At 36.8% G+C, this 24,012-nt stretch overlaps 1 protein-coding gene across 1 annotated transcript in view; it reads right to left on the bottom strand.

The window, feature by feature from the left end:
* Positions 1-24,012, bottom strand: part of BAZ1A (bromodomain adjacent to zinc finger domain 1A) — a 103,248-nt gene that overhangs the window by 51,638 nt on the left and 27,598 nt on the right. Inside the window, exons 4-8 of the mRNA XM_023751471.1 lie at positions 13,867-14,010; positions 10,125-10,226; positions 8,640-8,727; positions 2,463-2,597; positions 481-580 (exon numbers count right to left, since the gene is read on the bottom strand). Coding sequence (XP_023607239.1) covers positions 481-580; positions 2,463-2,597; positions 8,640-8,727; positions 10,125-10,226; positions 13,867-14,010 — 569 coding nt within the window. The remainder of the gene's footprint in view (positions 1-480; positions 581-2,462; positions 2,598-8,639; positions 8,728-10,124; positions 10,227-13,866; positions 14,011-24,012) is intronic.

Raw genomic sequence — 24,012 nt, 5'->3', positions numbered from 1 at the left:
TTTTAAAAGCCCTGCTACTCAAAGTGTGGTCCTAAGAGCAACAGCCAGGTTATCACCTTCTTAGAAATGCACAATCTCTTCTGTCACACACAACTACCAATTTAGAATCTTTGTTTGTAATACTGTTCCCAAGTGATTCATATGCACAGTCAAGTTTGGGAAGCCATGTTTTATAAGGCTGTGGGACTCAAACAAAATGGCCCAAAACAGTTTGTAACCTCTAGAAACTCCAAGTTGTGCTTAATTCAGCATTAGGTCAGTTTAACATGGGATACGCTATACCTTGAAATAGATTTAAGATAAGCAGAGTTCTCATTTATCATAAAAATCAATAGATACTTAAAGGAAAAAAAACAACAACCTGATTTATGCTTTTTAAAGACCCCAGAAATATGTATTTTTAGAAACACCCCCCACCGGGCACAGAGAAGTATTCTTTCCTGTATCTAATCAGATTTTGGACAGAATGTTAAAACTCACCCAGTGATTTCATTTCTTCTTGTTTCAAAAGTTTGTCTCTTTCTTTAGTAGCTTTATTCCTATAATTGCCAATAGTCTGTTTATTAGCAAGACTGGCCTCCTAAAAAACAAACCAAGAAACTAAGGTTGTAGAACCACAACTTCTACAAACTGACAGTCTGCCTTGTTTTTACAGTAAGAAAAACAAAATATTGAATAGCCCTCCTCAATTATACTTTCTTTGTATTAAAATGAGGTTTTACTAAAGCATAACTGAACTTTAAGTGGCACAACAAATTGATGTTTCTCTCTCCCTAAAATCAATAAAAATATTTACATAAAAGTAAAAATATACTTATTAGGATACCATTAATCCCTAACTACAACAAGACTGCCCACAAAGACCACTAGGGGGTGTACCAAGAAAGCGTAAAAAATGCGGAGACAAAGAAACAGGACAAAACTATCAAGGGAGGATATTGAGTTCAGAACCACACTTTTGAGGTCTCTCAAGAGGCTTATAGAGTCTGTCGATAAACTTGATGAGATGTACAGGAAATCTAATGAGACCCTCGATGGTGTGATAAAGGACCATCTAGAAAGTAAGCATACACTGACTGAAATAAAGAATATTATACAGACTCCCAACAGCAGACCAGAGGAGCGCAAGAATCAAGTCAAAGATTTGAAATGCGAAGAAGCGAGGATACCATTAATCCCATATAATAAAAGTGTAATATGCAAATCGACTGAACAGCGGAACACCCAGTCGGCGGGGGGCGGGGCTGGCGAGCAGGTGGCGCCAGGCCAGCCAAGGCCCATGCCAGTGGGCAGAGGGAGGGAACGGCGATGGGTGGGGGGCGGCAACCAGCAGTGGCGGAGGGGTGATGCGGGGGTGGGGCAGCACCATCCCCTGATCAGCCCATCCAGTTGCCTCCAGCAGAGGGAGGCCAGGTGATGGCGTCAGCAGGGTGGTGGGGGCAGCACCATCCCCTGATCGGCCCAGATGCAACAGCATAGTGGTAGAGTGATGGGGGTGGCGCCGTTCCGGACACCCCCTGAGGACTCCCGGACTGTGAGAGGGCACAGGCTGGATTGAGGGACCCCCACTCCAGTGCATGAATTTTCTTGTACTGGGCCTCTAGTAACATTATAATTCAATATCTGTATACTCTATTGTGTGCTCACCACCCAAAGTCTAGGTTCCTTTGTTACCATATATTTGACACCCTTTACCTAATTCACTTCTGGTAACCTCCATTCTGTTGTCTATATCTATGATTTTCTTTTTGTTTTGTTAGTTCACCTTACTTTTTGTTTTATATTCCACTTAATAAGTTTTTGTCCTTTTCAGTCTGACTTATAACTGCATTTTTAATAACCCTAATCATAGTATCATAGTAACTTTTAATAACTTTAATCATAGAACTAATTCTATAGTCTACAAATTAGTCCAAAAATCTTCCAGAAAAAACAACTGGTAACCTATAAAGGGAGACTTAAAAAAATATGCACTAGATAAAAAAAAAAATCCTTATAAACTAGATGGTATAGACATCAACTATGTAAGAGGTAGAGAAAAGACATGTCAGAAACATTCTGTGGCTAATGTTAAAATATGTCGTTTATTTCTACTTTATTTCTTGTGAAAATAATGTCTCTAGCCTGCTTTACTATCTCTTATATATTAAATACTCTTTATGTTTCAATACTATCATTTATTCCCTCTATTTCTTCCTGGTTTACATTTTAATAATTGCTTATATGCTTGCTTCCATTGTATTAAATTCCTGTGGCATGAGAGCCATGTCTAAAATTCACACCTGAAGCTTCTACAAACCTCACTGCTGGGCAGTTATCACCATATAGTACACACATTTTCTGTGTGTGTAAAGGAATGTGTTCCTTCCTACAGGCTATGGAGGTGGGGGAGCTAAACAATACTTGATTTTAAATAGTTTTATTCAGAGCTACAAGGTAGTTTTTATCTATTCTCTACTTACCTGACTAATAGATACTCGTTTGGGTGGTCTCCCTCTTCTCCTGCTAGCAGTACTGAAGAGAAAGGTGGGTGGATCATCAGGGAAAAAGTAAGAAAAATCTTGGTCTGCTACTTTATATGTTGAAAGAGAGGATGCCTTCATAAAAAACAACAACATAGGATACAATAACACATTAGTAAACCACAAGTGGATATCCTCTAACATATCATATGACTAACATATTAGGCCAGGCCCAAAACATTAAAACTTCTTGTGCTATTATGAAGTAATATATATTTTAGTTAGTTTACTTGCTCCTTTAAAAAAAACTGCATAATTAATTAGCTTTACTAGGAAGAAAACCAAAATTGAAATACAATGAATACTCAAGAAGAATGTTTCAACAGTTTCTCGAATTCTAAAACTATTTCAAAATTACATTTACACAAGAATAATTTTTTATTTTTTTTAATATATTTTATTGATTTTTTATGAGGTTTCTTTTCTTTCTTTGTTGTTGTTAATCCTCACCTGAGGATTTTTTTTCCCATTGATTTTCTTAGAATGGGAGTGGAAGGGAGGATGGGGGGGAGGAAAGGAGAGAGAAATACTGATGTGAGAGATTGTTTGCCTCCTGCACATGCCCGACCAGGGCGGGGCGAAGGGGGGCGTCGAACCTACAACCCAGATAAGTGCTCTCAACCCTTTGGTGCATGGGCTGATGCTCTAACCACTTAGCACACCAGTTAGGCTGTATGAGATTTTCTATGTAAATAAATAATCCATATATTTAACATTAAAATCCATTTTATTAACCAATAAATTTTTCTTAACCATTTCCTAACTGCTAAACATTTAGCTCCCCACTACCCTGGGGTGATTTTATGTATTGAATTTTAAAGTTGACCTGGATAAAAGCAGAAATACTGACAAATTCCTATAAAGTTTCAACTCAGAATTTTAGTTCAGAGAAATCAATCTCATTTTTATCAGAAGTGGTGTGGTTCTAGAATAACTGATAAATCCAAGGGTTTCTCTCCTTTCACCTTGTATTCAGAACTTTTTCACCTTTTTTATCCATGTCCAACTCTAGATTTTTTATTAGCAATTTTGAAGATTATTTTTGTCTAATTGCCAAGATTATCATTCACCCTCCTTCCCTCCCTCCCTCCCTACACACACACACACACACACAATTGATTTTAGAGAGAGGAAGGGAGAGAGATAGAGAGATACAAACATCAACGAGAGAGAGACATAGATCTGCTGCCTCCTGAACACCCCCATGGGGGAATCAAGCCCAAAACCGGGGCATGTGCTCTGACCAAGAATTGAAGCAGCGAACTCTTGGTTCATAGGTCGATGCTAAACCACTGAACCACACCAGCCAGCCAAGAATTTTCTTTCTCTTGAAGAAAATGTGCCATTTACAAAAATACCTTTCAGGAAATGTGTAAGAATATAATGATACACAACTTCAAATTATTAACAAAACACCACTTCTATTGGAAATTCAATTTTCTATACAGTTCCATTTTGGCTGGAACATAGCTTTTAACATCTAAAACTCAATTAGTTCTGGCCATCAGAAATCAAGAATCTATTAAGATTTTACACAGATTCCATTAAGATAGTTGTCTACTATCCCACTTAAATAACCCCTGAGTATACAGAATTGCCCTCTAAGTATGAATATAAGGCATGTAGTTTCTTTTCAAATATATATATATATTAAAAAAAGTCAAAATAGGCTTTAATATATTAATTACTAAGGTTCCTTATTCACACATAAATACAGTATCTTTGTGTATTTGCATATTTGCAGGCATTCCTAAAACAGTCTACATTTACCACACTGAATATCACTGTGCTTTGTCGAGGGTGTGTGTGTGTGTGTGTCTCTCTCTGTGTGTGTACATGCATGTGCTTGCACCAGATATCCATTAATAATCTTTCATTATACTCTAAGAGAAAAATGTTTACTGTCACCGTAATTTTCATTTATTTATTAAGTAAAGTTGAACTTCTTTCCATGTTTATTGAACGCTTATTTTCCTTGGAGAATAACTGCTGATGTCCTTCACTACTTTTTCCAATCGGATTGTTTTTGTTCATTGATATATAAGAGATCTTTGTAAATTAGAGGAATTGGTCAACTGGCTATTTACAATACACATATACAGCTACTCATACATAATATTCACTGACTGCCTACCAAACGCCAGACACTGTTCTAGCCACTTAACACAAGTATCCAAATTGTTAACTTCTTGTAAGCATTATTTTATGTGGCTATCTGATATTCAATGCCATAGATAAAGCATAATTGGGGGGGGCAGGAGCGGAGTGGAGGGGGTCACTGGGGAGAAAAAGGGGACATCTATAGCACTTATTCAACAATAAGACTGGAGGCAGCCAATCAATGATTCTCTCTCATTACTGATGTTTCTCTCTCTCCCTCCCTCTACTTTCCTCTCTGAAATCAGTAAGAGAAAAATAAAGAGAATGCGTAACATTAAGATTTGTTTCATTTCTTTCTTTCTTTTTTTTAGTTAACCAAATGTCCCAGATTTTATTTATTTTCCATTGATTTTTAGAAAGAGTGGAATGAAGGGGAGACAGAAAGATAAATCATAAATGTGAGAGACACATATTGATTGATTGTCTCCTACATGTGTGTGGGATCAAACATGTAACCCAGGTATGTGCCCTTGACTGGGAATCAAACCCAAGACCCTTTGGTGCACAAGTCGATGCTCTAACCATTGAGTCACACTGGCAGGGCCCAGTTTTATTTAATAAATACAGTAGGTCCTCGGGTTACATCGGAGATCGGGAACAACATAACGCGATTTTTGCCGTAAGTTGGAACCCACCTACATAAGCACCTATGTCACTCACATGGAACACATACACAGCAGTAATGAAGTGAAACAGTAGAAAAAAATTTTAAAAAAGATAACAACTCCTGACCTTTACTTATGGTAAATAAATAATAAAAAACAAAACAAATATGTACATACGTTGAAATGATGGAACTTTTTTTTTTTAATAAATGGGAGATGGTGACGTAACCACGAAATGACATACGTCGAGTCCCACGTAACCTAAGGACTGCCTGTAATCTATCTTGGTCTCTAGTGATTACTAATCTATTTTTTCATTTATTTTCTTTTGATGTAACATTTAGATATAATGAAATGCATCAATCTTAAGCATACAATCGCTAATTTATGATGCATGTAATACATCTCCCTTACCCATTCTATTGCTTTTTTACTTAGATTTAGCACTTATCCCAATGTGTGTTAAATATTTCTCTCTCTTTTTATATGTGTGCTCCAAAAATACTTTATTTATAAAACCAGGCAGCTAGCAGGTATTTGCCCACTGGTGCTAGTTTGCCAACCCTTGATCTGGTGACAAATATTACTACCATCACTTGAGGAAGACAGAAGTGAAGCCCCAAAAGGTTATTTTACTTACTTACCCAAGGTATCATAGATAAATTACAGAGTGTGAATTCAAATTAGTACTAGTCAAATTTATTTTAAAATATATCAACTAGTAAACTATCTATATATATAAAAGGCTAAAGTGTTCATCCATCTGACCAGTAGCTATGACCTGCACTGACCACCAGGGGGCAGATGCTCAACGCAGGAGCTACCATGACGTGCACTGGCCATTTAAAAATAAACGGCACCAGACAAACCAATACTTGGCTTCCCCCAAGTGGGACACAGGCACCACCACCACCCCAGAGTGACACCCCACCAAATTGCAGCCAACACTGCCAAGACCCCATGGCACAAAATGCGGCCCACAGTCCAGCCCAGCCCAGTCTAGAAAGGGTTGCTGTGGGCGCCTCGTAATGACGTCATGTAGCAACGCCCAGCCTCCTCTCCCTAGTGACTAGCCTCCTTGCAGTTTCTTCAGCCCAGGAACACAACTTGCTTTATAGCTAGTGCAAACATTTTACAGTTTAACCATATGTTTGTGAAGCATTTTCCCGTGCCTCATTTCATTTTATCCTCACAGAAGTCCTGGAGTAGGTAGATTGGAGACTTGGTAGAATCCTATTTTCTTTTCATTAGCCAGAAAATGGAGATTTAGAAAGTTTAGAAACTTGATCCGACTGAAAAGTAAGAAATGGTGGACCTTGAAAATGACTTCAGGTTTTCTCACTGCACAGAATATAGTCAAACATTGCTGCAGTTAAATATTTTACCCTTTGTTCTCCCTGCATGATCTATAATAATAATCTGCTTTGTATTGATATTTACTTCTGTGTTGCTGACCATTACCTGAAAGAGAAGTTGGGGTGCTTCACTGGGCTGGAAAAAGTTTAGCTACATCAGAAAGCAGGTCTAATTAAGCAAGTTTATTCTCTCTATATAAAAGGCTAAGTTGACTCGTACATTTGTGATACATATAAAGTTCTCGCTGGCGCCAATTGCACGTGTGTGTTTCGATCTGTCATTGTTGATCATGAATTTGGTTGACACTTCTATTATAGAGAAAAGGCAAACAGCAATATTAAAGTATTTCTTCTAATTAATTTCCTTTCAATGTGCATGAATCCGTGCACTGGGACACTAGTAGTAATATAAAAAATAAAGTAATTTAATCATTCACCATCTTTTTTTAGTATTTTGATAAATTAATTTTATTTTTTAATTTTTTATTAAATTTATTAGAGTGACATTGGTCAATATGATCATATAGGTATCAGGTGTGGGTCTCTATATTACAAAATCTGTATATTGTACCATGTGTTCACCTCCCAAAGTTAAATCTTGTTTGGTCACCATATATTAGGACCCCCTTCTCCTCCCCACTCCCTTCCCTCTGGCAACACCACAATGCTGCTTGTGTTTTTCTCATTCTAAAGAATCAGTTTTACCATTTAACTTTTTACTCAGTGTACAATGTGAGGTTTATAAACTTTATTTGTCCTCCTTTAACAGTTATGAATAAATTATAATCTTAGTATTGGTCTCTGATGTTCTTTTTATTATATATATTGTTTTCCTATCTAGTAGGATCTATTTCAGCATTGTTCTTTGATCTATTTTTGTGAGCCATAACCACACTATTAGAAAATTATAGTTACCCCATCCCCACAACCTTTCCTTTTCCAAGTTTTCCTTCTATTCTCACCTGGTTAATCATTTTTATCAGGAAAAAAAGTGGTAGTACCTGTACCATCTAGCAATTCTAGAAATTGCAAAAACAGTATTTAATCCAATCCTATATAATAAAAGGGTAACATGCAAATCGACCAAACAGTAGAACGACCAGTTGCTATGATACGCACTGACCACCAGGGGGCAGATGCTCAATGCAGGAGCTGTCCCCTGGTGGTCAGTGCACTCCCACAGGGGAGCGCCGCTCAGCCACAAGCCGGGCTGATAGCTGGCGAGTGCAGCGGCAGGAGCCTATCCCGCCTCCGTGGCAGTGCCAAGGATGTCCAATTGTGGCTTAGCGGGGAGTGGGCCTAAGCCATCAGTTGGATATCCCCCAAGGACTCCCGAACTGCTAAAGGGCACAGGCCGGGCTGAGGGGACACACCCCCGCCCGGGTGCACGAATGTCATGCATCGGGCCTCTAGTATGTAAAGAAAATTACTAAAAATTGGCTCTAGGTAAAAAGAGCTATTTTTAACCAATTTTGAATGAACATTTCTGCAATATTATAACTTTACCAGTGGCCCGGTGCATGGATTTGTGCACACTGAAAGGAAATTAATTAGAAGGTGGACAGCTGGACGGGACTGGGCAAGACAGGCTGGACATGCCCTGGAGCCAACCTCCCGCGGTCTCTCCCCTTCTGTCCACACCTGGGGTGGTGCTGCGGCTCAAAGGGCATCTGTAGTCACTGCAGCTTGGCAATAAACCAGATCCAGGCCGACAGTGCCCCAGCAACAACACAACCCATGGCCAAAGGTGGAATCACATGGTACCGCAAGGAATTGGGCTCCCTCCTCTCTGGTTCCCAGGTGTGCCTCCCGAGAACCACTGCTGCCAAGTCACCGCAACTTGGCAGCTCCTGCATTGAGCGTCTGCCCCCTGGTGGTCAGTGCACGTCATACCTCCCGGCCGGTCGGATGGTTGCTTAGCCTATATATATAACAATCACACTATCCATTTCTCCTTTTTTCTTCTTTCTAACAAATAATTACACTGTTCTAATTACCTTAATTTTAATGACTCCATCTTGTGTTTCACAGTGTTGCTTTAGAAAAAGCTTTAGTTTATCACGAGAAAATAGGTGTTTTCTCCGGCTAACGGGGGAAAAAAGGAGAGGAAAGTGTTAGGATCAAAGAATTCAATCCGAACTTCATAATCTCTGTAAATCCATAACCTCAATTTCAAGCCTAGGAAAATGACATTTCATTTTCTAAGAGTATTTATGTAGAAGTAGCAAGAAACTTTATACAGAAGTACTTAGTAGAATGTTATAACATCTACTTGATTGGATCTATTATAAAAGTCCATTAAAATAGTATATGCATTTATTGCTTAGGAACCACTTAGAAATAAACCGCAAGGAAAATATACTACGAAGAGAAAACCAAATCTTATAAAATTAGATGATCATTCCTACAAGTTATCACCATTAAAATTCTTTAAAAAATTAAAATCAGTAGTCTTTATCAGTAACACTAGGTAAATCAACATTCAAACGGATATTGTGAATAGAGTAGGACATGGGTTTTATTAAATTCTAAAATATTTTGTGTTTAAACTTCATATGGCAGCCAACATATTCATGGGATTAGAATTTTTAAAATTCGAATAATATACTATTTTTTATTCTCCCTTGCTCCCAAATTAAAAAAGAGTTACAACAGTAACAAAAACCACAACAAAACAAAAACAAATGACACACAAGAATTTCTGGAAGGTTTCTGGAATAATGATTTAATTCAATTCAATGTCTTCCTTTCAAGAAAAAGCCACATTAAAAGCTTCTATGAGTAAATAAACTATTAAAAAGTTTTTAAGTTAAAGGCCCTCCCAAAAATATTATCACTTTTCTTCAAACAGACGAGTATATATGGGACAAAAGGGATGAGAAAATAAGTAAAAGCATTTTACATCAAACAAAATGCAAGATGGACTCCTATGTGGCGAGTTGATAGTAGGCTGATAATACCAACTTATTCAGATGACTAAGAGCCTAACCTCAGCAGGCAAAAATAGGAATTTTCCCTATGTGCAGTGCTGATTCTTTTGTTAACCACTCATTACCTCTCTTTTTTTTATTAGGTCTCAAAGAGGAATTTTTAAAGATACTCAATTTTTATTATTTAACTTTCTTAAGAAATGAGAAAAGACTGATCAGATGCTTGTATCTAATGAATAAATTATTACAAATGTGACTGACATATTTGTAAGCACTATCAAATTTCTCAGCTTTGAAAATTGAGTTCTCTCATGAGAAGTACTTCATAAATAGCATCCTTTATTATTTCTTAGATGTGAAGACTATTTACAAATCTAAATAAAGGGCTCATGGAGTCCATTAAGATTCATGTTATCAGCCTATGAGCATATAAATGTACATTTATTTTTTAAAAAAAGAAGCAACCACTTCCAAGTTGTTTTACATCAAATCTTCTTAACCTACCATAATTATACTACTTTAAAGCAGCACAGAAAAGATACTGAATTTTACCTGATTTGTGTGGCTTTAACAATAGCACACTCAAATAATTCTTTTTTAGTGGCTTGCACCTTGTACTTGAATAATAAGGGATCAATTGCATCTCGTTTCTTCCTAAAAAGAGTAGAGATATAAATTGGTTAATAATTTATTTGGAAAGGTGAGGTTTTAAATAGAAATCTAGTTCCTAAGAACATACAATAACAGAACCTAAAATATTTTTAAAAAATATATTTTATTGATTTTTTACAGAGAGGAAGGGAGAGGGACAGAGAGTCAGAAACATCGAGAGAGAAACATCAATCAGCTGCATCCTGCACACCTCCTACTTGATGTGCCCGCAACCAAGGTACATGCCCTTGACCGGAATCGAACCTGGGACCTTTCAACTCTATTCACTGAGCCAAACCAGTTAGGGCCTAAAATATTTTTATATTTTTTAATTTTAATCCTCACCCAAAGATTTTTTCCATTGATCTTCAGAGAGAGCTTGAAGGGAGGGAGAAAGAGAGAGAAGGAGGAAGGAGGAATAAAGGAATGATGGGAAGAAGAGATATGTGAGAGAGATACATCGATTGGTTGCCTCCTGCACTCTCCCAGACTGGGACAGGGATCGAACCTGCTACTGAGGTATGTGTCCTTGACTGGGAATGGAACCCCCGAGATGCTTTGGTCCCTGGGCCAATGCTCTAACCACTGAGAAAAAACTGGCCAGGGCTGTGTATTTTAATTTTAACTAGAATTTTAAATGTTTCTGATATTCCTTACCATTCTATTAGCCAGAATAGTACAAAGCATTATTTTGTTAGGTAGATACTCTAATTTCTCATTCGATAAAATTTTCCTTGGGTGAAGAAAATAGTTAGAGATGACTTAGCACGAAGTACCCAGTTTAGTTTAAATTAATAAACAAACAAATAGCTCTTATATTTGCTTTTAAACTTTCTTCTTCACAGCTTTGTAATTCAAGAACAAAAGTAGAGATAATGTAGTTTATCCTATGTTAAGAATTGGCAAAGAAGTACACATTTAAAACCTCCACTCCCATCAACTTATCTTTTCTTCCCTTTGAGGGTGTGTTCATTCATTCGTTCATTCAGTTATAAGTTTCAACATGCTACAATATGGATGTACTTTAAAAAATAATACGAAGTGAAATAAGCCAGACACAAAAGAACAAATATTGTATGATCCCACTTATATGAAAATATGTAATTAATGCCACTAAATTATACATTTAAAATGGTTAAAATGGCAAGTGATTATGTTATACATGTTCTCTCTCTTTCTCTCCATCTGCCTCACCCTTTCTCCCACAAAATGCTGATTATCATTTTGAGCACCTAGGCTTATTTCCAATATCCTGCTTTAGTATATCTTGCAGGTATTATGAACTATGTGATACTTTTCTAACTCAACTTGTATTTCTCCTCAATGATATAAGAATATGACTACCTACCCTTATCAAATGGGTCTGAGAAATAAATAAGACAACATATGTGGGTGCTGTTACACAGTTTAACTCATGGAAAATGCCACCTACTAAAACATAAGAAAATCCAGATTACATTTTGTTTGGAGGGAACAACCAAGAAGTAAATCACTTAAGTTAGGGAATTAATAGAAATAACTCAACAGATGCTCTGGCTGGTGATGCTCAGTGGTCAGGCATCGGCCCAAGCACCAAAGGATTTCAGTTCGATTCTGGTCAAGGGCGAGTACCTGGGCTGCAGGTTCGATTCCAGGCCCCATCTGGGCATGTGTGGGAGGCAACCAATCAATCAATGTGTCTCTCTCACATTGATGTTTCTTTCTCTTCTTTTTTCTCTCTTCCTCCCTCCCTTCCACTCTCTCTAAAAATCAATGGAAAAATATCCTTGGGTGAGGATTAACAACAACAACAAAAAATAGCTCAACAGAGAAAAGGTCCACAGATGTCTATGTTTCACCCTTCCTGATATCTCAGGATATAGCAGTAACAATCTATAAACAACCTGGCATTTTATGATGTTGATGTATAATGAAAGCTCAGATTCTTTGAGAATCACAAACTGGTTAAAAATATCTATGACTAAATAATAGACCAGCTTACTCATTTTTCCTATATCAAGTGTTTATTCCTATGGCTAAATCCAGTTACTTTGTAATGAGCTTGTTATAAGTGGCACAAGTGAGATTGACCAATAGAAATACTCCTCTAAATGCTACATATAACAGGCAAAATATTCACTTACTAATTGGGATTCTGAATTAATTTGCTTTGTACTCAAGGTAAGAAATTAGCCACAAAATATGTAGGTAGCTCTTATTCAAATCTAAAAAGAAGGGAAAGGACATTAATGCACCGAATAAGAGAGTGCCAAACCTAAGAAGCTAGACATTCCTCATCTCAAAACACATAAAAGAATTAGAAGAGAATATTAAGTTACTATAAAATAATCTTAAATAAATTATTTTAAAATGAAAAAAATAGATAAAAAAATGCTTACCATATTTAAACATCAATTTAAAAAATATCTTTTACATACAAAATCTGTATTTAACTGTTCAAGACTTATCTAATATATAACTAAATCTAAGGGTTACAATCTTTGCTATAGTCCAAAAAAAAAAAATCACATGAACTACTTTCAGAGTTGCTAAAGAACATACATTAACTACCACAATATCCACTAATGTTGCACGTCAAACTATGTATTCAATAAGACACACAGACAAGTGATCTATTAATTTCTTTTTCTGCTTAACAGCAACTCAAGAAAAAAAATGAGATGTATCAAAAGACTTATATAGGACCATATCATGTTTCATTCACTCACCCCAAAATTGTTTTTTTCTGTCAGGCAATGTATTAGTTAGATGACCTCGTGCAAAGCCAATTAACCTTTCTAAGGCTCAGATTCTTGTTAAGTAAAAATAACAATACTCTTTCAGAGCCGACAAACATGCAAATCAAGCACTTTGCACAGTGCCAGGACACAGTAAATGCTCAAATTCTAGCTATGGATACAATAGTTCGAGTCAGACAAAACGAGAACTTGAATTACAAGGTTTTGAGGGACAGAACCTGTCACTAGCATTTTCAGGAGCAAAGGAGTTAAAGGAAGTATTTAAGAGTGGCCTCCAGTTTCTTATTTGATTATGGTACTATTCACTGAAAAGAGGGAAGAAAAAGATAAGAAAGGCTGGAGAAAGCGTTTTTACGTCTGAGATTCCTAAAAGGTAGAGCGGGAACAGAATGAAGCAGTGAAGAATTAGGTAGTTGTAGAGAACAGGAGGGAACTGAGCTAAAACACTTAGACACTTAATCAGTTGAGGACTCAGTAGAGATTTTAAATTTACCTGCAGGGAGTGCTAATCTAAATGTGTGTGTGTGCTTTTTCTCTAAAAGCACTCAGCAGAATAAGGCTGCCAAATGAATGCATTTCAGGAAGTTACAGAATTTCTTTACCACATGTATCATAAAGTGAGTAAGTCTAATAAAGTACAGAATGAATTTTCCCAAGTAAACAAAAGCGGAATGTGTAAATATAATTGAATGAGATGAGCTTCAATTGCTCTTAAGCTGCTAACTAGAGTTAACTACGTTTCAGTTTTATAAACTCTAACATGTTGTGGAAACACATTGTTTAGCTGAATAGTATATCACAATATGACTAGAAAAGAAGAAGGGAGGGATTAAAGAAAAAATTGTTTCAATGGTATGTCATTAACCAACCTGATATACATTTTAAAATGAATAAAAATCACTTACCTATTTTGAAAAGAACTGTTTTGTGTTTCTGAATCATCACTATCACTGATAATAATAGTTTCTCCATCTACACTACTGACATGTCCATTAGAAAAACCATTCTGATGTGACGGAGGGAGGACTTCCAAGATCCTACACTGTAACCTGAAAGAAAATGATACATTTAAAAATGCAAATAATTTGACATTTTAAAATCAAACATTTCAAATGATATAATTATTGTGAACTGAAAAGTTATTTTGTTTTATGGAAACTATGACTGATTGATGTAACCAATTTTACAAAAAAGAACATCTGTAACATTCAATTTAAGCAACGGTTGGCTATAATCCTATATAATAAAAGGCTAATATGAAAATTGACCCAACGGCAGAACGACCGGTCACTATGATGCGCACTGACCACCAGGGGGCAGACGCTCAATGCAGCTGCCCCCTGGTGGTCAGTGTGCCAGAAGCCAGACTCACAGGCCTAAGCTGTCAGTTGGGCATCCCCCGAGGGCTCCCGGACTGCGAGAGGGTGCAGGCTGGGCTGAGGGATCCCCCAGTGCACAAATTTCATGCACTGGGCCTCTAGTTTAAAATAATACAAAATTATTTCAAAGGTCAATTTATCAAGATTCTTGGCAATTTTATTTTTAACTAAAGTTACTATTTAGAAAATCAAATTCATAATATCTCATTATACAGATTGGGCCCTAAAAGTTTTTCAAAGCCTCCAATAGTTTAAATTCTGAAAATTTCCTGATCACAATCTTTTTCATTCTCACTGTAACATTTTTTAAACATTTTGATTTTTAGAGAGAGAATAAAGGAAGAGAAAGGGAGGGAGGGGGAGAGAGAAAGATTTGTTGGTCCACTTACTTATGCATCCATTGGTTGACTCTTTTTTTGGCTAATCCTCACCGGAGGATATTTTTTAGAGAGAGTGGAAGGGAGGGAGGGGGAAGAGAGAGAAACACATCTATCGGTTGCCTCCTGTACACTGCCCAGGTCAGGCAGGGATTGGGCCTGCTACCCAGGTACCCTTGACTGGGAATCGAATCTGGACCCTTGGATCCAAGGGCCGATGCTCTAACCATTGAGCAACTGGCCAGAGTGATTGGTCAATTGTGCCCTGACTGGGGATTAAACCCACAACCTTGGCAAATCCGGATGATGCTCTAACCAAAAGCTATGCCGCCAGGGCCTTATTGAAATTTTGTTGTGATTTCTGATTTCTGGAAAGCTTCCTATTCACTAACTTTAATACCCCTATTTTGGCTTCCCTTCCCTTTGCCCACTCTATCTGGGTTTTATGCACTGCAGTTTCAGACTCATTCATCACAATAAAAATATTCCTCAATCCTATTTTACTGTGTCAATTTTCAACTGAAATAATTAAAATGTGGAAGAGCCATACAATGGAAAAAAATATAGAAATGAAGTACTGATAAATGCTACAGTATGGATAAAGCTTGAAAGCAATATGATACATGAAAGAAAACAGATGTAAAAGGCCACACATAGTACATGATCCCATTTATATGAAAAATCAAACAAAATAAAACCAGAATGAGAAAATCCACTGAGACAGGAAGTAGAGGAGTGGTTGCCAGGAACTTGGGGGAATAAAGGGAAGAGTAAGAGATGAAAGCAAAGGGCAGTGGCTGCTAATGGGCCTGGGCTTTCCTTTTGGGATGTAGAAAATGTTCTAAAATTAGTTTCTAGTGATGGCTGTGCAATTCTATGAATATGATAAAAACTACTGAACTATACATTTTAAATGGGTAAATTTTATGGTATGTGGAATACATCTCAACTTGTTAAATAAACACCGTCACAAGTAAAAGCAGGGTATAATAATGAGAGAGAGAAAACGCATGCATTGCTGGAATTGTATCTATGGCACTTCTACAACTCTTAGGCAATCCAGAGGTTTTATTAATATCTTAAGCACATATACTAGTATATTACCAATGGGTAAATTTCTATTTTCTAGAGAGAAAAGTAGCTCAAGAATAGAAAATTTGCTCACTGTATCATTCATTTGGTCATCTCCTGCCATAAAAAAGTTTTTATATACTAGTATTGTGGGCTTTCACCAGCCCCATTCTCCTGAGAACTTCATTTTTCTCATACCCCACCTCCTTTCATATAGTAGCTACTAGTAGAGCTGTCATATTCCCACAAGACCCTGGTCATAGTTAGTTGATACTGGGTGGGCACCTTGAGCTAAGCCAATACATCTTTTCTAAGATTTTAAAATCTGGAAACTAAAAAGTAAAAATCAGTTTCCCTGCTATCATGGAATCTATAAATTTCTGGTCCTGTTGGCACCCAGGGTCCCTGCCGCATGGAGTGGGCCAGTATGCAGTGAGAGAAAAGAAAGCCTACAAAGGAGAAGAGAGGAGAGATGGCAAAGGTACTACTAGAGGTAATCAGTTCTCTTATTCTTGTTCTTCATTAGATGTAGCTGCACCTTACCATGTCAGGATTAGCTGGTTAATCTTTCCTTTGATTTAATAAACTGATAATTTACCCTTTTGCATGTTTTTTCAAAATGAATTTTTGTCACAGCCCAAATAAACAGAATCATACAATTCCAGAAAGACAGAGTTGGTTTGTTAGAGTTGATTCATTTTGGGAAGCTGGTGGATTTTAATAAGGTAATAGCACTTCTCATTTCTGTACATTGTAGAATACGCTTCTATTCTCTTTCAGGAGAACAACCTTTAGTATCCTCTACAACATCTAATATTGCTGTCAGGTACAGAGAGAATCAGGACTACGGATTTCCTATTAGGAACTCTGCACTACACCCAAACAGAAGAGAGCAACTGGTTCTACAGCACCCAAGTTTAAGAATCAACAAAATGTTGACATGTGGAATTCAAAGCACTCAAAACATCTTATCTTCGCCCTTCATTCATTTCCTCTCACTCTGAGACTTATACAGGTTAAATTATAAGTATCATATATGGCTCCTTTATAATTTGCTCTTAAAAAAGAATTTTGAAGAAAGAGAGACTCATATTATTAACAGCAGTAATGAAAGTGGGGACACTCCTATTGATTTTACAGAAATAAAAAAGATTACAAGAAAATACTATGAACCATTATATGCTGATAAATTGGATAACCTAGGTGAAATGGACAAATTCTTAGGAACACACAAACTATCATAATTGACTCAAGAAGAAATAGATAATCTAAAGAGATCTATAACTAACAAGTATATTGAATCAGTAATCTAAAACCTCCCAATAAAAAATTTTTAAAAAGCCTAGGCTCTGCCTGACGTAGCTCAGTGGGTTGGAGTGTCAACCCATACACCGAAAGGTTGTGGGTTTGATCCCTAGGCAGGACACATACCTAGATTGCGTGTTCAACCCCTGGTCAAGGCGCTTACAAGAGGTAGCCGATGAATGTTTCGCTCTTACATTGCTCGCTCTCTCTTTCTCTCCCTCCCTTACCCTCTTTCTTAAAAAAAAAAAAAAAAAAAAAGCCCAGGACCAGGACCATATGGCTTCACTGGTAAAATTACCAAGTATTTAGACACTCAATACCAATTCTTCCCAAAATCTTCCAAAATACTGAAGAGGAGAGAACCCTTCTTAACTCATTCTTAAAGACTAACATTACCCTGATTCACAAATAAGACAAAGACATGGCAGAACATGTAGAGAACTCTTATAACTCTACAGAAAACACACAATCCAACTCAAAAATGGGCAAAGAACCCGAACAAACATTTATTTTCTTTTTAAAAAATGTTTTTACTGATTTTTAGAGAGAGAGGAAGGGACAGGGGGAGAGAAACATCAATGATGAGAATCATTGATCAGCTTGCCTCCTACTTGCTCCCAACTGGGGATCGAGCCAGCAACTTAGGCATGTGCCCTGTCCAGGAACTGAACTAGTGACCTCTTGGTGCATGGGTTGACACTCAACCACTGAGCTACACTGGCTGGGCCTGAACAGACATTTCTCCCAAAAGATACAAAGGGAAATAAATACATTAAAAGATGTTCAGGATCTTAGTCATACTGGGGATACAAAATCAAAACTGCAGTGAGATACTATTTCATACCCACTATCATGGCTATTGAAAGAAAATAAAAAATAAAAAAGGAAAATGACCCTGGTTGGTTTGGCTCAGTGAATAGAGCGCTGGCCTGCGGACTGAAGGGTCCCAGGTTTGATTCTGATCAAGGGCACATGCTCGGGTTGCAGGCTCGATCCTCAGTAGGGGGCGTGCAGGAGGCAGCTAATCAATGATTCCCTTTCATCATTGATATTTCTAGCTCTCTCTCCCTTTCCCTTCCTCTCTGAAATAAAAATATATTTTTAAAAAAATAAAAAATGATTAAGTGTGGGTAAGGATGTAGAGAAACTGTAATCCTTGTGCACTACTCATGGGGATGTAAAATGGTGCAGCACTGTGGAAAACAATATGGCGGTTCCTAAAAAGATTAAACATAGAATTATCATATGACCTGGCTATTCCACTTCTAGGTATATGACCATAAGAACTGAAAAGGGGAACTCAACAGATACTTGTACACCAATGTTCATAACAGCATTATTTACAACTAGAGGCCTCGTGCACAGAATTTGTGTACTTGTGGGTGTCCCTCAGCCCAGCCTTTGCCCTCTTGCAGTCTGGGAGCCTTGGGGGATGTCTGACTGCTGGCTTAGGCCCGCTCCTCAGTCAGACATCCTTAGCACTGCTGCAGAGGTGGGAGGGGCTCCCACCACTGCTGCTGCGTTTGCCAGCTGTGAGCCCAACTCAGGGCTTCTGGCTGAGCGGAACTCCCCCTGTGGGAGCGCACTGACCACCAGGGGCAGCTCCTGCATTGAGCATCTTCCCCCTGGTGGTCAGTGTGCGTCATAGCAACTGGTAGTTCCACTGTTTGGTCAATTTGCATATTAGCCCTTTATTATATAGGAGGATAGCCAAAAAGTGGAAACAACTCAAGTGCCCATCAACAGATAAATAAAATGTGGTATGTATACATACCATGGAATATTATTCAGCCATAAAAGGCTAATAATACATGCTACAACATGGATGAAGCTTGAAAACATTATGCTCATTGAAATAAGCCAAACACAAAAGAACATATGTTGTATGAATCCACTTATCTGAAGTATCTAGAATAGACAAATTCATAGAAACAGAAAGTAGAATAAAAGTTAACAGGTGCCGGAATGAGGGAAAAATGGTAAGTTATTGCTTAATGGGTACAGAGTTTCTGCTTGGGATGATGAAGTTCTGGAAATAGTAACGATGGTCACAGAACACTGTGAATGTACTTAATGCCACTGAATTATACACTTAAAATGGTCACAATGGTAAATTTTACATTATGTTATTTTAAAAAAAAAGAAAATTTTTTGTCCTAAAAGTGAAGCTTAATCAGGCTTAATTACCAAGTCTATATTGGTAGCAAACGGAAATGGTGTCAAAAGAACTGGAGGCTGACTTTCACTACTGGCTGATAGAACTAAACCAGTGTTTCTAAAGAGGAACAATTACAGGGAATTATATCAAAACTTGTTAGGTAATTATGTATTCTAATGATAAAAAGAATCTGTAATTAGTGATATGAACTTCACAAACATATGCAAGGAATCAAATGGACCCACTTTTGAAGCGCCTGGGTATCACATCCAAGGACGGTATTGCTCAGGGTTCCATGAGGAAGCTTTTTAGTGAACCTTTGACAAGGTTCTTCAAGTTAGAAAAAGAGACGGTTTTCCTTGTCAGGGCCTAGGTGAGTCCCCTAAGTTGTAATGATGGTCACAAGGAAAAAACAAAGTAAATAAGCCTACTCTGGGTGCAGGCATGGTTGATGTGATGCCTAAAATGGTTTGACAGTCCATTGAAGGGAATAGTCTATGACCCTAGTGAGGCTCATAGAGTTACAGTAACTTAAGAACTAACTTATTTCATATCATGGGAAATATCAATACATGCGGAAAATAAAGTATTCTATATGTATTACTAAAAAGCTACAGTAAATAATGACACTGTAGTATTGGCAAAAAGATAGCCATACAGATAAATGGAAGAGAACAGAGTCCAGAAATAGACCCAAGATTCCATTTATATTTATATTTTGTAAAGGATAAAATTATAAGGACAGAAAACAGATCAGTGGTTGCTAGAGGATAGGAGGTAGGGGCAAGGGTGGACTACAAAGGGGAACAAAGGAATTTTGGGGGGTAATAAAAATGTTCTTCTATGTCTTATTGTGATGGATTATATGACTGTAGGTATAAATGTCAAGAACTATACACATTAAAAAGGGTGACTTTTATCATAAGAAAGTAATATACTTTAATAAAGATTTATTAGTTTAGACTATTTAGAATAAAGGCCTACAGAATGTAAGTTATTTAAATGATTGTTTAACCTAAAAGAAAAACATTTCTTTTCTGAAGACATTAACACATATGAGATGGCAAATTGAAGTAGTTCCACTTGTTGGATCTCACTGATCAAAAGAAATTATTATATATACAACTAACAAATCAAGATTTGTATGGTATAAAAAAGGTTTTCCAGGATGGCTTCCCAATTTATATTATTATGCAAGTAAATAAGGATTCTAAATTGTAACTGTTAAACTTGCAATGGCAATCCAGGAGTCAATTAGGTGGTAAGTATGGGTCTTGGTACATACAACAAATCTAATATCTATCTAAAAAAGATGGGTATCACTCTAACTTAGAATTCCAAAAACAAAAGAAAACAAAAAACTCTAGCTGTCCCCAAAGCCTCCTTTTTGTTTCTAGTAAAAATTGTATCATTGACATATTAGGGTCATTGGGAACAAAAGATTAAAAACAACAATTTTGGGATTTTTTTAAGCCCACTCCTTGGCTGAGAACAGGAATTTTGACCTTAAAAGGTCAGTAGTGGAAGCTGACCAACAGAAAGCTTTCTTTCTGAAATAGAGCTATAATAAATTTATGTTGATAAAAATTATGATCTTTGAACCTAAATAAGAAGCCTTCCACCTTTAATCCTTTCTACTAATTTATATTTTTCTCTGCCTTCAAATTCTAGTCAAATAACTCTTTTCCAAAAAATTTTCTTTAATTCCCTGCACCCAGTCATTGACACCTAAGCATGTATGTTTAAGTAAAAATAACTATTTCTTCTTCACATATTTTTTGTTCCTACTATCTTCTCAATATATTTAGTATTTCTCTTTGTCCTACATATGAATGCATTTTAATTAATTATGTTTCACTAATACCACTTAGGTTAGTAATATAAAAAGAGCCTAAAGATAAAAAGTCCATTTTCTCATTTCCAATTCTAATATATATTAAATGCCTACTCTCTGTATGATAGGCTATGCTAATTTTCTCTTACTTCATTAGACTAAAGTGCTTGAAGCAATCCCCCAATGCAACATAGCCACAGGAAATATACTTTAATTGTTCAATAGTTAAGAGCTCTGATTAGTCATTATTTGAAGCCAGAATTGGTATCAGTCTGTAAGATTAAAAAGTATCTACAATCTTTATTTTACAAGGCAGTTCTAAAAACTATTGAACAGTGATCTTTTAACCTTTTCTTGACTAGATAACATTTCATAAATTTTAAATATAAATAGTATTGGGATAATATTTGGGAAAACTTAGCTACAAATGAAACTCTTGGATATAAATCCAATTCTGCTATTTTACTGATTTAACCCACATTGGGAAAAATGCCTTCACCTTTTGTACTTTTCTCTGATACATATGAATCTTTATAGGAAAAAGAGCAGATTTAAAAAACATATAAACTTCAGTCTTGCCAAAACCGGTTTGGCTCAGTGGATAGAGCGTCGGCCTGCGGACTGAAAGGTCCCAGGTTCGATTCCAGTCAAGGGCATGTAACTGGGTTGCGGGCACATCCCCAGTAGGAGATGTGCAGGAGGCAGCTTATCGATGTTTCTCTCTCATCGATGTTTCTAACTCTCTATCTCTCTCCCTTCCTCTCTGTAAAAAATCAATAAAATATATTTTAAAAAAAACACAAAAAACAAAACTTCAGTCTTAATAAGCAGAGCACACTTTTTTTTTTAAATTTAAAGACTTTAGTTTTATAGAGCAGCTTTAGGCTCACAGCAAATCTGAAAGGAAGACATATATTCTCTGCTCCCACACATGCATAGCCTCTCTGATTATCAATATCCCTCACTACGGTGGAACATTTGTTATAACTGATGAACCTACATTAATACATCATCATTACTAAAATCCATAGTTTACATAAGGTTCACTCTTGGGGTACATTCTATGGGTTTGGACAAATGTATTAATATGTATCCATCATTATAGTACCATCCAGAGTATTTTCACTGCCTTAAACATCCTCTGTGCTCCACCAATTCATCTCTATCAACCCTGGCAACCACAGATCTTTTTAATGTCTCCACAGTTTTGCCTTTTTCAGAATGTCATAGTTGGAATCATACCATATATACCTTTTCGGATTGGCTTCTTTCACTTAATAATATCCATTTAAGGTTCCTCCATGTCTTTTCATGGCTTGATAGCTCATTTCTTTTCTAAACAAATCTTTGTCTAGACCAGGGGTGGGGAACGTCTGGCCTGCGAGCCGTATAAGGCCCAAGAAATTATTTGGTCTGGCCATGCCAAGGCATTAGGGGTGAGTTAATTAAATGTCTGATCAAATATAGCAGGCTAATTTTTAAGATGATAATTTTGTATGGCTCTCGAAGGATGTTATAAATATCCAAATGGCCATAGGCAGAAAAAAGGTTCCCTGCCCCTGGTCTAGATGTACCACAGTTTATTTATTCATTCACCTACTAAAGGACATTCTGGTTGCTTCTGTTTTGGCAATTATTAATAAAGCAGCTATAAACGTTTGTATTCAGGTTTTGTGCAGTCATAAGTTTCCAACTCCTTTAGGTAAATACCAAGGAGTATATAACTTTTTAAAAATTTTGGGTCAGCTATTAATATCTGAGAATTAAAATAAAATTGTAATTTAAGAGCATAGTTTCAATTCTGCAACATCTCCTAATGCGACCAAATTATATACTGAGCCAGGCCAGTATACTTCTTAGGAAATGTTTATTCCACCTCCTGCTTTGCTATTAGGTGCCACTTCTTGCTGCTGCCAGTATACCAACTTTTAGAAGTACCTTCTCACACCTGTTGCTTCAAATCTTCATAAATTCTTTCAGCTTCCAGAATATCTTGACTGTGCTAGTAAAATGTCTGAAAGCAAGTTGCTCAAAATTCTTTAATTTTTTAAAAAATTTACTAAATACAAAATTATATTTTGACTCAGTTTTTCAGGTTCTCTCAAACTCTACTCCTATCTTGAGAATGAATAACTCAACAGTCCAAAATGTTTACTTGTGCAATTTCTACCTCCTTTTCTTCTAATTTAACTCTCCAATTCCACAGTAGGTGACAGAAGATGGGTTTATTATCATGCAAACATCTGAGTCCTCTAGCTCACCAACCTCCCAATCCTTCACTAAACAATGATATGTCAGGCTTCTTAAAAAGAAATGATAGCCCAGCTGGCCTGGCTCAGTGGTTGAACATCTACCTATGAACCGGGAGGTCACAGTTCAACTCCCTGTCAGGACACATGCCCAGTGTGGGGCATGCAAGAGGCAGTTGATCAATGACTCTCATCACTGATGTTTCTATCTCTCTCCTTCTCCATTCCTCTCTGAAATCAATAAAAATATTTTTAACACATTTCGTACCGCTCAGGAGTTTTCTCGTGTTTCAAGCGCCATCTTTTAAGAACCACTCAGGAGTGTTCCCGTTTTTCACGCCCATGGAAAAAGGAGCGAATCTAGATACTTATGTAAATTTTGTTTGGTCCCTCTTCATAGAGGAAAATGTTTTACGCAGTACCAGAAGTTAAAAAAGTACTAGGAACTTTAATTGTTTAATTGTTTTTGTAAATAAAAATGTTATAATTATTGAAAAAGAACACTTAAAGTGCATTATGATGATTTAAATAACGTGCAGTTTGCCCAAAAACGTGCGGTCCCTGGCATATGTCTTAGAGATTTCTATGCGGTACGCAATGTGTTAAAAAATTATAAAGTGAAATGAAACTTAGATGCCTTAAAATCTGCTTGTGTAGTGTTTTTCAGAAGATCATATA

The sequence above is a fragment of the Myotis lucifugus genome, unplaced genomic scaffold (assembly GCF_000147115.1).
Source record: "Myotis lucifugus unplaced genomic scaffold, Myoluc2.0 scaffold_22, whole genome shotgun sequence".
Taxonomy (NCBI): Eukaryota; Metazoa; Chordata; class Mammalia; order Chiroptera; family Vespertilionidae; genus Myotis; species Myotis lucifugus.
This window is presented reverse-complemented; position numbering and strand designations above follow the sequence as displayed.